Here is a 17110-nt window from a genome sequence, read left to right on the forward strand (position 1 = left end):
GAAATTCAACTCACTTGCTTTAATCAAATAATACTTTTGTAAAAGGTAACCGGTAAAGGGCGTGGGTGCGTTCCCCTGCAGACGGAGCTATGCCCATTGCCATTTTTAAAAGTTGCATTGGTTGCAGGTAAAAAACAACAGGCCGTGATGAAAAAAGGGTAGTACACAAATGTATGTATGTAGGTATGTATTTATGTATGTATGGGTGGTTAGTAGATGCGTTTATTTGGTGCTTTTAACATCTGAGCCATGTATGTATGTACGTATATATGTCATACCTCTTTCCCTTGTCCGAGGAAAAAGAATGGAGCAACCCCAAGGGCTAACTGACGAGACTAGTCAAGACAACGGCCAGACCGCGCCTCTTGCCCTGAGGAAAAGGTGAATAGATGAGAGCAGTAAAGGTAAGTGACTAAAAGCGGATTGGCCAGACCAATCAAGACAACGGCCAGATCGTGCCTCTTGCTCTTAGTCGGAAGGGAAACAGAAAAATGGATGAAATGTGACAAGAAGGGGGGGGGGGAGACTAACAATAGTAACGAAAGGGCAGAATTAATGATAACAATGAGTAAATACTTGTTCGGGGCTGAGACCTTGTATTCTAATCACAACAATAGATAACACTGATCAATATGAGAGAAAAAATGAGAAAATAAACTGAAGAAAAAAAGAAAGCGAAAGAGACAAGAAAAACTAACTGTATCGATTCGGGGTATCCGACATATCCAACATAACCTACTCATCCAACTCGTCAAATCCTACAAAAACTCATCCCGAGGTCGAGCTCCGCGCGCTACGGAAGCTCTCGTCCACCTAGATCTGCAGTCACGACCAGGGATCCTCGTCCTCGTTGCCTCCGAAGCGCCGCGGGCCAGCAGAGGGGATAGCTGAATCAGCACATGGCTGCCGCCGGAAAACAAGTGTTTTTTAGCGAAAAGGACAGACGCGATTCTACCTCTCACTCTGGCTCGAAACGCTACGGAAACTCACGAGTGGATTTCCCTGATCACCATATGCCACTCTGGCCACTCAGTCTTTTGAGATTTGTCCTCAAATCTTTTGGTTATGCCCCGGGAGTCGATTGTTAGGTTTTCTTCCTTTTTTACAATTTTTGTATTACGTTAAATTTTGAAATTGATGCTACCTCTCACGCTGGCCGAAATTGACGAAATGGAGTGGGGAATGTTGAAATTTTTATGGAAATAAGGAGTAAGGATCACTAAACATTTCTAGTTAAAAATTGTGACAGATCTTCTTTTGAAAGAAAATTAAATGCAGGCTACACAGAAAACTCACCCTTTCACTCAACCTCTAAATAAAATTATAACTACAGGAAACCAATTGAGACGAAGATTTAAAAGATATTATGAAAATACTCCTATCATGATATCTTATTTAAGATCGTCCTTTTAGAAGATCTATTTTTGTGGTTAGAATACAAGGTCTCAGTCCCGAACAAGTATTTACTTGTTGTTATCATTGATCCCGCCCTTTCGTTACTATCGTTAGTTCCCCCTTCTTGTCAAATTTCATCCATTTTTCTCTTTCCCTTCTGACTAAGAGCAAGAGGCACGGTCTGGCCAATCCGCCTTACCCCGCCTAGTCCCTTACCTTTACTGCTCTCATCTATTCATCTTTTCCTTAGGGCAAGAGGCGCGGTCTAGCCGTTGTACCTTGACTGGTCTGGCAAGTCTGCCATTGTTCATCATATTTCTCTTAGTCTCCCCCTCCCCCCCCCAAGCTCCCTGTTCTCTAGAGGGGGCATATTACCTTTTTTTTCTTTCTTTCTTTTTTTAATTTTTTTTTCTTTTTTTTTGTCGCCACATGGTCACTTTTTCGAGGCGGACTTTGCTCTTTATCCCCGCGAAATTTGAAGCAATAGGCTGAGCGAGGGTCGCGGATATTTCAAGAACCGGAGCAAGGTTGGCCGACTGCCGCCCTTCTGGTAGCTATTATTCTATGACTGATTGTAGTTACCAGCGGAATGCTTCCTGCTGCAGCGCTGCCGCGCCGGCTCGAATCCTCTGATTCGTTCACGCACCTCATGCGATCCCACTTACGGACGTTGGAAATCCCCTTCCTCAACTCTTGCCTATCGACGGTCTTACTCCCCTTCCTTACCTCGTCCATCGAGCATCTTAAAAATGATTTTATTAGAATCTGAATAGAGAGGATTTCTGCCTTTTTAAGAATTTTCGATTTTTAAGTAGTTATATCTTTCTTACGTTGCAAAATATTTTGACCAAATTGTTTCCATTTTGTAGATCCTCATTGGAGCTACTATTCTGCCAAAAAAGAAGAAGAATTGAAATGAGAGGCAATAGATTTCGAAGGGTGGAACTCAAAAGTGGAGGAAGGACAAATCTTGTCCACTCGATAACTCGAGTTAAAACGAATATTTTGAGCTGGAATTTTTATGGGTGGTATTTTTTCCCCTGGGAATGGTTTGGTATTGAATTTGAGAAAATCGACTGAGCCGTTTAAAAATGGCGAGCTTTGAAAGTTTTAAGCGGGGGATGTGCAGCATGAGGGGAGCAAGCCGGAGCGGGGCCGCGCAGTTGATCAGGGGGTGAAAGCTTTTAGACAAACTGTTTGTTGCATATCTGTCTTTGAGGAAAGTCTCGCCCTTTCAACCGTTACAACTATTTTCAAAATTCGAAAAAAAAAATGGCTGGGAAGATTAATAATATTGGTAAATTGCAAGACTCTTGCTCCCACTTCGGCAAATAAACTTTCCTTCCCGCAGTGAATATAAGGGTTACTTAAAATAATTAGAAACGACTGAAAAGATGCGAGCGAAGAGCGCGTTTTGGGGGGTTTGGAGGGGGGGGAGCTTGGTGGATCGAGTCAATGGGAGGGGTCGGTCATCGCGCATCACGCGTGTCATTTTCTCTGATTACAGAGATTTTCCGCCCTTAGTGCAGAGAAAATTACCCTTGCTTGGTGTATTTTACGTCGTAGATTCCATTTTTGAACATATTAGGTATAGCCGAATAACGAGTTTTAGTACAATTTTGACACACTTTTTCATGACTATTGAAAATCCCATCCTTGATAGCTTATTTTTCACGTTACTTTCGGCGAATGGGACCGTACGCGTCTTACATAAAGAAGAATTTTGCAAAACTTGACTCAAAGACATTACTTGAGGAGTAAGTCCCCTCACCACGAAGGTTGCCATATTTCTTTCAATTTCTTCTAACATCGTTTTTTATTCATGTTAATTGGTTTCTCGCGATTGCATACTGACACATATACGGAAAATTCTGATAATGTTCATTTTTCTTCTCTTTTCCTCCAGCCAATCGATAAACGGTTTCATTTTTATGAACCCCTGCTCTTTCAGTTATTCAACAAATATGCATCTTTCAAAAAATAGATCAATTTATTAAAGAAATAAAAAAAATTGGCCTCCGGCCAATTTATGCGCGGCGCGAGCGCCGCGTACCGGCGCCTCGCGCCGGCATGTGGGGGGGCTTCGCCCCCATCATGGTGCGAGAATCGCACAACACTTTCTCACTTTTGCCGGCGCTCCGCGCCTGCAGAGACACTTTTACTGGAATATTTAGAAAAATACTGCCAATTTCACAAAATCATAAAGTTTGATTGGAATTTTGATCGCAGGATAATAGTTATGAAATTTTTATTCAAACCACTGAACTTTATTGTAAATGTCTTCGCGATATGTGATGAATTCATATATTCGGACTCGACTTGTTGATTTTATGAGGCATCTTCAATTGAATATGTAATTGATTAACAAAGTCTCCTGTCAAAGACGGCGATCCGTAAAAATCTTAGCTTTTCTACGATTCATTAGGATCCATTAGATTCATTGACATCATACTTCAGTTACGATTTTATATTATAATCTCTCCTTAAGCACGGTCAAAAGCCATCAAATATGTCGTAGAGTTAGATTAATGCACAGCGGAAAAAGAAAAAGGAGAAAAGAGAAGAAGAGCTTTAGTAGGCGACATGGCTTAAGCCTCTTACTTTTATTATGTAATATAACCTCAAAAGACAAAAAGACAGCTGAGAGCAACAGATGCGCACGCATGCTAATATAAAATGCGAGGTTGACAAGTTTACAGCATTAACATTAGATTGAAAATGGAACACCAACAAAATATCTACTTTAATGGGTAGAATGACTATTCGATGTTTAAATAGTCTTAAAACTAAACGGTTTTCGCTTAGCATCTCCCAAATTTTAAATTTGGCGGGCGAATCTACCTGCTGGAAGGTTCACCACACGCCCGCCAAGAGCGCCATCTCCTTACCGCGTATCCCCGTAATTCAAAGCGAAAACAATAGAGAGCGCCATCTCCTTGATGCTGTCGACAAACGTCAACAAACCTCAGGTTATAACCAGGTTATAACAATTATAACCTCCTTTATTAACAAGCATTAAATCAGTCATATTTGTGCCGAATTATTATATTATATTTGTGCTTAGTACCTCGTAAAAAGAAACCGCAAAAGATGGAATCTGCCGGGATTCTAAATTCATTAACAACAAACATATTAGTTTTTAATAAAGATCTAAGTGTCAGTTCTTGGCGTTAGCTTGATGATTCATAGTACCTATGTAAGTAATGTGAGTACCTAATTAGTTGTCTAATTTTGCTTGGTGTATACCTACGGAGTAATTTTGGAAATAGTATATGATGCATTATATAATGCATTTGAATTCCTGGGTTTCACCTGACTCAAAGAGTTTGCTGCTATTATCTAGAAGCGTTCCGACTCATTCATCAGAGAATTGAGCGTTTCCTATCGGCCCCTCTGCAATTATGAGATTAGTCCAAGAATCCTTTAGGAACTTAAATTAATGACTCAGATGGTGCTTTTGAGCCAACTTTCAAAGAATTAAAGGCATTTTTTTCAAAATCTACAGTCCATGAGCTCTCCGTGTGACCGAAGTGCTCTCCTCGCTATGTGACGCGTAACCCTTCAATTTTTAGTTTAGTCTAAAGACCTCATAGGAACTTACATTATTGAACCAGGTGGTGCTCTTATGCCAACTTTCGAAGAATTGAAGGCATTTTTTTTTATTTTTTTTCAAATTTACAGTCTTTGAAAATGAGTTGTTTGTGTGATGTCGCGGAGCAAAGTGCCCTACTTTTGGGCCTCGTAATCCCTTGAATTTTGAGTTTAGTCCAAAGATCTTTTAGAAACTTAAATTAATGACCCAGGTGATATGATTGATGCCCATTGTTAAAGAATTAAAGGCATTTTTCAAAATTTACAGTCTTTCAAAATGAGCTTCCCGTGTGATTATGCTAAAAATGGACAATTTAGCGTAGCCCCCCCAAATTTTAGCGTACCCCAAAATCGTTTGACGTGCATGAGGAGACCATAAATATGGTGTTCTGTGAGAATTTTGAACGAAATCGAACAAATAGATTCTGAGATATCGCTGTAGACAGATTTGGGGGACGTCGGACGGACGGACACACATTTTTTCAAGTATGGTTATTTTGACTCCTGGGACCTTAAAACGTCTAGAAATGATGAAATTTCAACTTTTTTTTTTTTCTTCTTGGAGGATGACAATACTTCCTCTCTACCCTAGGAGAGCGAGAAAGTAAAAAGAGATGCATATACTGTAGCTTCTTTTTATCGAGTCATCCTTGAAGATTATTATGGGTACTAGCCGTTCTGGGCGCGCTTCGCGCGCCCGTCACTCCTAGCCGGGGGCTAAGCCCCCTGGACCCCCGGTCACTTGCTACGCGAGTGACATTTGGCTCGCTTCGCGAGCCGATTTTGTAGTAGTTGCAAATTTTTAATCACTATATTTTGAAGATTTCATAGAAAACATTATGGAATTCTCACTCCACAATTAACTTGTAAAATAATAATGGCAGGGCAAGAAATAGACTATATCTTAAAATGGACGGTTCTCACTTAGTACAAACAGCCAACACCACGAGAAGGTGAGGAACCATTGTTAGCCACTTTTTTTTTTTTTTTTTTACTTTTCTGAAAAAAATTTACTGAAATTTTAGTTGCGTGCCCTAAAAGGAAACACGGAGAAAAAAATTTTGTGCATGGAACCCGAAGCTGAGATCATATGGATCTCTGAAGTTTTCGGATCACGCATCCGAAAAGTTAAGGTCCATCTGCCGAAGTTCGGGTCAGACAATTGAAGTAGTTCGGTATATACCGAAGGTTTCAGGTCACACATCTGAAGTACTCGGTACATACCGAAGTGTTTCAGATTTCTGACCCGAATTTCGGCAGCTGGACCTCAAGTTTTAAGAGATTCATATGATCTCAACGTCGGGTCCCATGCACGAAGTGTTTTTCTCCGTGTGAGTATTAATATAAATTTCAACACAGTCAAACACAGTAGAGAACCAAGGAAATCACAGTAGAACAGAGAAAAAATACCGTCGAATAAATAAAGAAAACTATTATCGAAGAAATTCTAATTATTTGGAAGGTAATTCGCTGGCGTAATCATTGCGTAGCTGCGTAGGAGCATGAGCGAGATTTATCATCAAATGACCGCTGGCCGGTAGGTACCTGGGCGGGCGAGCGACAATACGTAAAAGCGGTGGCATGGTTCGATTGACAGAGGAGTGGGGAACGGTCAGACGTAGGGGAAAGGTTCAGGCTGAACCGTTCAGCACAGCGCAGCGTCAGTCACCGGGTGGGGAAGAGAGTCAGGGAGGGGACACTTCCCCTCGAGTGAAATAGAAAAAGGTAGAATCGCTGAAAGTCTGAATCCTTCGAAGTTTATATTAATGATGATACTTACCACAAAATATAAAAAATTGAATGTAAAAAAAAAAAAAAAGTATATCATTTTCCATTATTTCGTTTTGTTCCTTGAAGTTTGGAGTGAAGTTTGAATCATTTTTATTGAAAAAATATTAAAATAGGAGGAAATTTATTTTTCATGCAAGTTCTGATCCCTTGAAGAACCTCTGAGAAGGACCAATGTCTCTTGAAGAAATTTCTTGTATTCCTTTTTTTTTCAACCCACAACCGATTTTCATCATAGAAATCTCGAAGCTCTTCATGGAAGAGTTCTAGGTATGTTGAAGACATTTTGCACTAAACGGGACATGTGAAATTAACAATGCGCAAAACATACACCTTAAACTTTATCGCACAGTATAACACTAATCGAATTAGCTTCATAGACTAGCAGGAGGTTAATGTCTCGTCAAAACATAAAAAAATCAGCCAAAATCAGTAGACGGTAGAAAAAATACTGAGATTGAAGGATATCGTGTGATGCACGATTTTATTGATGACATTAGAATAAGATTGGATTCCCAGTAGGCGCAACTTCCTATCATTCAAATGGACCGTTTTTGCAGATTAGCGGATATTAGCGGCTAATTATTACATAATGTCATTCCTGATAGTGTACAAGAGGCAACCCAACAAAGGATTTTGCGGACTTTTGTGGACATTTTTTTATCGAGTTATCTTAACATTTTTTGGGCGTTTTTCAAAGCAAGTTTTGGAGGTGGTTTTGGTCCTCCCAAAAATATGCCAGTGCACATTAATGATATACCAAAATGTTCCTTAGAGGAAGGAAAATAAGCATGTTTAATTGAAATTTTGATTAATCTGCCACAGAACTCATGCAAAAGCGAAATAAAACCTTGAGAATCAGACGGCAAATTTGATACCACCTGCAATGTCAACTTTAGCCAACCCGCATGTCAAAGGGGAAGGGTTCAAAGACCCTTGAACCATGGATACGTTCATTTTGGAGGCTTGGCTACTAGAAAACCAAGAAAAATTATTTAAAATCCGACTTTTTTTTTCGTCGCCCATGACCGACCTCTACTATTGACTCGATCCACCGTGGGGCTGCGGAGCGAAGCGGAGCGCCACTTTTTGGGCTTTGGAGTTGATTTCAGAGGAGAGGAGTGATACCATCGTGTTTCTCGCGAAATTTTACTACGGAATCAGTACGTAAATCGCAAATCCCTTACGCATGCAAGCGCTCCATTCATATCGAGTGGATTAAATTTTGCAAAAAAAGAACCAATAAGAGCATTCAAATGTTGCTAAGATTGAGCAACTATGTTTACCTTGCAAACATAAACAGAGCATCTTAATAAGTTTTATCTTTAATGCCAGCAAACAATAAATTCAAGACAAAAATGATCTTTGAAGAATTAATTTTTTGCATCATTTTAATCATTTTATTGCAAAGAATGCAAGTCGCACAATCCTAGCAGCACTGGAATGCTCTTGGTTCTTTCTTGCAAAATGCAATCCAAATGTCTTTACTTTCTCCGACCACTGTGCAAAATTCTGCCAAGATTCCCATTTACATGCACAATTTTAAAGCACTCAATAAAACTTGACCAATTTTTCACTTCCTCCTACCACTGCCCGGCAAGGAAGTGTTCCCAAGTTCCCATGTTTACCCTCCTCGATACTGAAAGGCAGGGTCCGTTGGGTTGAGTTATGACTAACTAAAGGTTAAGGTACATGTTGACTCACAGACCGTCTTCTCCAGTTCCGTACCCTTTAAGAAACTGGAGGAGACGATCTCTGGCCTTAAATCCCCATTTTCACCGGATCGGCGTTAAATGTAAGTATTTAATTGTGTCGTTGGTAGGACATTTCGGTCCTTGCATCAAGATGTAAGAATTGAGCACGAGAAGGAACCCTCTTTAGAAACCCATATATATGTATATTGTGAACACTGAACCCACGGCTAGGCCGGGGGTTCCCTTCTGAACCCCCGGTCACCCGCTTCGCGAACCTTCATGAGGTAGACTATACCTGTATAGCGAGAGTATGGACAGCTTGCTTCATGGAAGGCTTAGGGCTCAAAAGAGAAGCCAGCCCTTTGACACATGAAATTTCACTGCCATAATCTTTAGATTCCAATTCAGACCAAGATGGCTAAGAATGTTCGTAAATGTGCGATCTTCCGTAAAAAAGAGTTTTATGCAAAAACCATGTCAAATACGTGCTTTGCAAACGACGGGTCGTGACAATTATACTAATAAATCGTTTTTGAATTCACGGGTTGGCTGCCTTTTAGGGCCCTAACTTTGGTCGCGGAGGCCTCAGTGAATGAGGCCTCCTTCTGGATTTTTAGAGTTTCACACCTGTTTATACTCTCGCTACACAGGTACTCTACCATACAGTTGCGTCTTCAAATCGATTTGTCACTTCATTAGTTTTTCTTAAATTATTTTTTTCATTATTTTCAGTTGATTGTTTGTTATGTTATTTTCATCTGCCTTTGATGTATGAAAAACATTTGTTTGCTGACTAAAGAAGAAAAAATTGGCCTCCGGCCAATTTATGCGCGGCGCTTCGCGCCGCGTACCGGCGCTACGCGCCGGCATTTGGGGGGCTTCGCCCCCCCATCCGCTTAGCGGATTGGTGCGGGGACCGCACGGGACTTTCTCGCTCGAGCCGGCGCTTCGCGCCGGCATAGACACTTTTACTGGAATATTTAGAAAAATACTGCCAATTTTACAAAATCATAAAGTTTGATTGGAATTTTGATCACAGGATAATAGTTATGAAATTTTTATTCAAACCATTGAACTTCATTGTAAATGTCTTCGCGATATGTGGTGAATTCATATATTCGGACTCGACTTGTTGATTTTATGAGGCATCTTCAATTAAATATGTAATTGATTAACTAAGTCTCCTGTCAAAGATGGCGATCCGTAAAAATCTTAGCTTTTCTACGATTCATTAGGATCCATTAGATTCATTGACATCATACTTCAGATACGATTTTATATTATAATCTCTCCTTAAGCACGGTCAAAAGCCATCAAATATCTACTTGAATGGGTAGAATGACTATTCGATGTTCAAATAGTCTTAAAACTAAACGGTTTTCGCTTAGCATCTCCCAAATTTTAAATTTGGCGGGCGAATCTACCTGCTGGAAGGTTCACGACACGCCCGCCAGGAGCGCCATCTCCTTACCGCGTATCCCCGTAACTCAAAGCGAAAACAATAGAGAGCGCCATCGACAAACGTCAACCAGAGACAAGTCAACAAACGTCACGTTATAACAATTATAACCTCCTTCATTAACAAGCATTAAATCAGTCATATTTGTGCCGAATTATTACATTATATTTGTGCTTAGTACCTCGTAAAAAGGAACCGCAAAAGATGGAATCTGCCGGGATTCTAAATTCATTAACAACAAACATATTAGTTTTTAATAAAGATCTAAGTGTCAGTTCTTGGCGTTAGCTTGATGATTCATAGTACCTTTGTAATGTGAGTATGTATCTAATTAGTTGTCTAATTTTGCTTTGTGATTACCTACGGAGTAATTTTGGAAATAGTATATGATGCATTATATAATGCATTTGAATTCCTAGGTTTCACCTGACTCAAAGCGTTTGCTGCTATTATCTAGAAGCGCTCCGACTCATTTATCAGAGAATTGAGCGTTTCCTATCGGCCCCTCTGCAATTATGAGATTAGTCCATGAATTCTTTAGGAACTTAAATTAATGACTCAGATGGTGCTTTTGAGCCAACTTTCAAAGAATTAAAGGCATTTTTTCAAAATCTACAGTCCATGAGCTCTCCGTGTGACCGAAGTGCTCTCCTCGCTATATGACGCGTAACCCTTCAATTTTTAGTTTAGTCCAAAGACCTCGTAGGAACTTAAATTAATGAACCAGGTGGTGCTCTTATGCCAACTTTCGAAGAATTGAAGGCATTTTTTTTTATTTTTTTTCAAATTTACAGTCCTTGAAAATGAGCTGTTTCGCGGAGCAAAGTGCCCTACTTTTGGGCCTCGTATCTCTTGAATTTTGAGTTTAGTCCAAAGATCTTTTTGGAACTTAAATTAATGACCCAGGTGATGTGCTTGATGCCCATTGTTAAAGAATTAAAGACATTTTTCAAAATTTACAGTCTTTCAAAATGAGCTTTCCGTGTGATTTTGCTAAAAATGGACAATTGAGCGTTGAGCGCGCCGCCCTGAGGAGGGGGGAGAGAGGGGAAGATGCATCCAGCAAACGCTACGTCATAGATGTCATGAGGGGGGTCGTCGCTCCTGATTGGCCAGGGTCGCGACCTCTGCCCTCTCTAGCGAGTCCTTCCGAAAACTGCACTTTTCGGGAGCTCTCGACTTGAGCTTGGTCTTGCGAACCAGTTCTCCAGTTGCCAGCGCTTCGACTTGTCCTTCGCTTTCCTCGACCACTGCGCAGTCACAGCTTCTAGCCTTGCCTTTTGGATTTTTGCTCTTCCAGCACCTTGGTCTTTTTTCTTTGCTCATTTTTTCTCATCAGCATCCTGGTAAAGTTTATGATTTGCTTTCCACTCTCTCTCTCTCTCATTTTCTTTAGTTTTTAGCTATCACTCGAGACAGCACTTTGACGAGTGAGTAGTTCTGTTTTCTTTTACGCGCAGTCGCAGGTGTTTTGTGTTCTCATTCTCCCTCATTTGCATTACGCCGTCGCCGTGTAGTTAGCTTACGCCTTCTCACACTTGTGATGAGTTTTGAGTTATGTTTTTACGCCGTCGCCACGCCTTTTAGTATGCCTAGCTAAGCACCACATTTTGAGCCGCGGACATGTGAGTTTGCCATGGGGCTTCCGCCCCCCTACGCCTTGGACTTGGCCAGCCGCCATCCATTCTAGCCTTATTATCAGCATGTGAGTAGTTGTTGTATATTTGCGGGGGGTATCCAGGTTAGGTTTAGTTTTCTCTTTCTCTAGTTTGCCATTTTCCTTCTTCTCTTAGGTTTTTCGCCCTTTTACCCATAAAAGGTCGTGGTCCCTCGTGCCATTTTCTCTGCCATTTAGCCACTTTCTTCTCTTTCCTTCATTTTCTTCTCATGCCATCTAGAGGGTCGGATAGGGGCCGCAGTCCCCCCGATTTCGACTTTCCTCATTGGTCCCTCGGGCCGGATTGCATTACAGTGCAATGAATCAGCTTAACAACGCCATGAGATTTTATCATTTTACCTTGAATCTTACTTGAAATTTTTCCATCGCCCTTAGCCTTAAGCACTTAGTATAGTTTATCTTTCAAATTTTCCTCTGCCATAACTCCTATTTTGGAGCATTAGTTATTACCTTAATTGTTTGGATGTGGAAAATAATGCTTTTGAATTTATTCTGGCCACGCATTAGAACAATTTTGTTCTGTAGACCTTTAGACATAACTAGGATCATAAGCATTTGCCATCGCCTCTCTTATTGCATGCTGGCTCACATTTTTTCATAATTTTAATTATTTAATTATGTTGCCACGCCACTCCAACAAGCCAGTTTGGCTTTAGCTCATCCTTAGTTGTGCCACGCTAAAGGCTGCCATGCCATTCTCTTTCGGCCCATGCCAAATTTTAGCTTTTAAGTTTAGATTAGTTAAGCTTAGATTTTAAGTTTGGCCGCCTCGCCACTACCCTTTTTGGGTTATGCATGCTTCAAAATTCTAGTTTTAAGTGTGCAGCCTTGCACTTTTCCTTTGGTCCACGCCAAATTTTAGTTTTTAAGTTTAGATTAGTTAAGCTTAGATTTTAAGTTTGGCCGCCTCGCCACTACCCTTTTTGGGTTATGCATGCTTCAAAATTCTAGTTTTAAGTGTGCAGCCTTGCACTTTTCCTTTGGTCCACGCCAAATTTTTTAATTTTAAGTTTAGATTAGTTAAGCTTAGAGTTTAAGTTTGGCCGCCTCGCCACTACCTTTTCTGGACTATGCATGCGTTAAAATTTTAGTTTTAAGTGTGCAGTCTTGCACTTTCTTTGGTCCATGCCAACTTCTAAATTTTAGTCGGGCCGCCTTGCCACTTTATTTTCCAGTCCATGCCACCTTTCAAATTCTAGTTTAGAGCTGTGCAGTCTTGCACTGTCTTTGGGTCACGCCAGTTTTTTAAAACTTAGATTTTAAGTTGTAAGCCTCGCCTTATCTCTTTGGTTACGCCAACCTTAATTTCTAGTTTTTAAGCTGTGCGCCGCGCCTTTTCACTTTTGGTTTTCCCATCTTTAATTTTTAGATTTCAAGTTGGGCGCCTCTCCTTCTTTCTTGGTTCTTGACAGTTTCTAATATTTTGATTTTAAGCTGTGCGCCTCGCCTCTTCCCCTCTGGTTTTTCCCAATTTGAAGTTTTAGATTTTAAATTGGGCGCCTTTCCTTCTCTCTTTTGGTTGCCAACTTTTAATTTTCGATTTTAAGTTGTGCCGCCTCGCCTCTTCTCCTCTGGTTTTTCCCATCTTTAATCTACGGATTTAAGTTGGGCGCCTTGCCTTATCTCTTTGGTCATACCAGCTTTAATATTTAGATTTTAAGTTGGACCTCCTCGCCTTATCTCTCCTGGGTTTTGCCAACTTTAATATTAGGTTTTAGTTGTGCCGCCATTGCCTTATCTCTTTCTGGTTTTTCCCAATTTGAAGTTTTAGATTTTAAATTGGGCGCCTTTCCTTCTCTCTTTGGTTTTGCCAGCTTTAAATTTTAGATTTTGAGTTGTGCCGCCTCGCCTTCTCTCTTTTGGTTTTGCCAACTTTTAATTTTCGATTTTAAGTTGTGCCGCCTTGCCTTATCTCTTTCTGGTTTTTCCCAACTTGAAGTTTTAGATTTAAAATTGGGCGCCTTTTCCTTCTTTCTTTTGGTTTTGCCAACTTTAATTTTAGGTTTTAGTTGTGCCGCCTTGCCATTCGCTTGTATGTTGTTGGAACGCCTTTTAGTTGAGGCATTAATTTGTGTTTCCAAGATACCTGCCATTTGAAAAGTTTGATCATGCCTTATATCTGATCACGCTACCTTGCCATCCTTAATTTTAATCATGCCTTACATCTGATCATGCTACTTTACCATTCTTAGTTTTAATTATGCCAGTTTCATATTGCAATTACCATTTACTTACTTAGGAAAAAAAAAAAAAAAAAAAAACAAAATCTTAGAAAACCCCAAAACATTCTTGCTGTCGCTTTATCTTTCTTGCCTTCAATTTTTACCTGGATACCCATAATATGCATTTCATTTCTCACATGCCGAGCTGCCTGTCCGAATGTAGGGGAGGCTCTCTCACTGTTATTGTCCGCGGCTTAAGCCGTCTCTTAAATTGATACTTTGAACTTTCATACCGCATATATTTTAGTAATTTAAGTTAATGCCATTATTTTCCGTGTTGTCTGCCATTATTGCCATGCCAGTAAATTAGCTCCATTTGCCATTAGATTTTCCAACGCCATTTCTTTAGTTAAGTACATTCCTCGCCAGTTTTTTGCCACTAGCCTTAGCCATTACCACTATCAATTTAGTTTTGATTGAAAACTTTAAGAAAGCCACGCCACTTGCATGAATCTTGATACAAACGCCAATTATTAGCCAGATAACCACGCAATTTACATGACTTAATTAGATATGCATGCCATCTAGTTTAGTTCGGTAGCCACGCTATAGTTTTAGTTACTACGCCAAGGCATATAGTAAGCAGTACTTATTGCCACGCTAAGAGTCTTAGAATTTTTTGGTATTATTTACTTTTGCCACGTTGCCTTTCTAAATTCTGAGCATTTCATACGCTGCAAATTTTGCAAAATTGCATACGCCTAGTTGTTGCCTGCAAATTAGTCACGCCAAACAGTATTGGAGTTGAGTTTTCACCCGCCTTGAGCTAGATTAGAATTTTAATGGTCACTATTTAGGTACGCAATCTTAGTAGTCCATTGTTTCTTATCACGTCGAATGCCTTGAAACAAGTTTAGTCATTTCACACCGGAGAATTCACAATCACCTGGCGCTTATGTTTTATAGTAATTGCCTAGTTTTATGATTTTATTTTGGTTTTGATTTGATTTGCATGTTTCTCTCAACTTACAATAATCTTTCCATGCCTTTCTCTTCTCAATGTACATAAACTATGCAGTTTTGCCTCTGGCCTTCCTTCGATAACAAGAGTGTTCTTACGCCTTAACTATTTTGGGATTTTACGCATTCACCTTGTAAAATAGCACCGATTTCTGGCTTTCCTTCGCACAATTACTTATTGCCTTGCTGATTTTGAGTGAGTAGTGTAAATATTAGCCTGCTTGTTTGACTCTTAGTTACTAATTGATCGGTAAGTATGTCGGAACAAGAAAGCTTCTACAATGCCAATGATTTCAACTCTTCGCCACTGAATATGAACATAGATCCAGATGCTGAATCAACGCCACTACAAATTGAGATGAATCTCGCAAATTTGGACCCTGCTCTGAGAGCACCTGTCGCCACTCGCCATCGCTACTACCAAGCTGTATTGAACATTTTGGAAGAATCTCGGACGCTGAATCCTGAAAATTACTTCACTTTCGCACCCCAGATGCAAGAATTAAGCCGCCTTGCCCACGAATTTGATGTTTGGCAGTGTGAAATCACCCGCCTCAACCTGAATGTGGAGGAAGCAGATGCCGAAGCTGACACCGCAAACATTCAACGAAATTTTGATCGTGCCATGAAGTTAGCTCGCTTGCCATACTTAAAACTTTCAGAGGAAAACCGTCGACAGAACGAGACAAAATCTCAGCAGGACCAGCAAACCTTGTTATCATCTATTTCAACCGCCGTCGCCCCGCCTACGCAAAAATCCACGCCGTCAGCAGCTAAGATTTTAGTCACGAGCTCGGAAGCCACGCCAGGGAGTCAGAAAGCCAAACCGAAAAATTCTTCGAATTCCAAGAAAAATAAAAATTCTTCAAACCAAACTTCTGAACAAAGCCAGTCATGCCAATGTTGTGTAAGCACAAAGCCCAGTACAGACGCCTCCCCATCTCACCAGAACTCGCCGAGAATCAACCCAGCATCTGGCAGAGCGTACTATTGTCAATGGTGCGAAGAAAATCACCCCTTGGTGCAATGTGACAAAATAAAATCTTTGACCGTCGCCCAACGCCGTACCCAAGTTAAAGCTGAGAGTAGATGTTGGAACTGCCTGTCCGTCAAACACCACTCCCGGTTGTGTCCCAGTACAAAACGATGTTTGCATCATCCGACAGAGAAACACAACACGCTCCTGTGCGAACATGTTCCTGCCGGAACCAGCCCCGCGCCCGCCGTCGCCCAGACAGTTCCAGCCACAGCTCCTTCAGTAAACGCCGCGGTCAGCAGTTTCTCGCGACACTCTGGAGCCGACCCAACCATCTGCGTTGCCAAATCGCCGCCAACCGTAAATCTCCTACCTACTGCATTGGTTCAACTCCGAGCGGCATCCGGCACGCATCCCTCATGGGGGGGAGCTGACTAGTAGCCAACACCACGCCTTTTAACGCCTAATCAATGCAATCTCTTGCCTTTTAAACGCCTTTTACACCACTTTAACGCCTCATACATGTAATTTTTCCTTTTTCAGTCTTTGAGTTTGGAGCCTTTTCCGCCGTCGCCGTGTAGCCTTTGTAGTTAAAATGACTTGTCGTCATTTTAAGGGGGGGAGAATGAGCGCGCCGCCCTGAGGAGGGGGGAGAGAGGGGAAGATGCATCCAGCAAACGCTACGTCATAGATGTCATGAGGGGGGTCGTCGCTCCTGATTGGCCAGGGTCGCGACCTCTGCCCTCTCTAGCGAGTCCTTCCGAAAACTGCACTTTTCGGGAGCTCTCGACTTGAGCTTGGTCTTGCGAACCAGTTCTCCAGTTGCCAGCGCTTCGACTTGTCCTTCGCTTTCCTCGACCACTGCGCAGTCACAGCTTCTAGCCTTGCCTTTTGGATTTTTGCTCTTCCAGCACCTTGGTCTTTTTTCTTTGCTCATTTTTTCTCATCAGCATCCTGGTAAAGTTTATGATTTGCTTTCCACTCTCTCTCTCTCTCATTTTCTTTAGTTTTTAGCTATCACTCGAGACAGCACTTTGACGAGTGAGTAGTTCTGTTTTCTTTTACGCGCAGTCGCAGGTGTTTTGTGTTCTCATTCTCCCTCATTTGCATTACGCCGTCGCCGTGTAGTTAGCTTACGCCTTCTCACACTTGTGATGAGTTTTGAGTTATGTTTTTACGCCGTCGCCACGCCTTTTAGTATGCCTAGCTAAGCACCACATTTTGAGCCGCGGACATGTGAGTTTGCCATGGGGCTTCCGCCCCCCTACGCCTTGGACTTGGCCAGCCGCCATCCATTCTAGCCTTATTATCAGCATGTGAGTAGTTGTTGTATATTTGCGGGGGGTA

General features: G+C 41.2%; 2 protein-coding genes across 4 annotated transcripts in view; one reads left to right on the forward strand and one right to left on the reverse strand.

The window, feature by feature from the left end:
- Positions 1 to 17110, reverse strand: part of Nep1 (M13 family metallopeptidase neprilysin 1) — a 150480-nt gene that overhangs the window by 65166 nt on the left and 68204 nt on the right. The gene's annotated exons all lie outside the window — the stretch shown is intronic.
- LOC140223884 (uncharacterized) overlaps positions 12 to 17110 on the forward strand; it is a 526084-nt gene continuing 508985 nt past the window's right edge. Inside the window, exon 1 of the mRNA XM_072296344.1 lies at positions 12 to 16720. Coding sequence (XP_072152445.1) covers positions 15044 to 16201 — 1158 coding nt within the window. The 5' untranslated portion in view covers positions 12 to 15043 and the 3' untranslated portion in view covers positions 16202 to 16720. The remainder of the gene's footprint in view (positions 16721 to 17110) is intronic.

The sequence above is a fragment of the Bemisia tabaci genome, chromosome 2 (genome assembly GCF_918797505.1).
Source record: "Bemisia tabaci chromosome 2, PGI_BMITA_v3".
In the NCBI taxonomy this organism is placed as follows: domain Eukaryota; kingdom Metazoa; phylum Arthropoda; class Insecta; order Hemiptera; family Aleyrodidae; genus Bemisia; species Bemisia tabaci.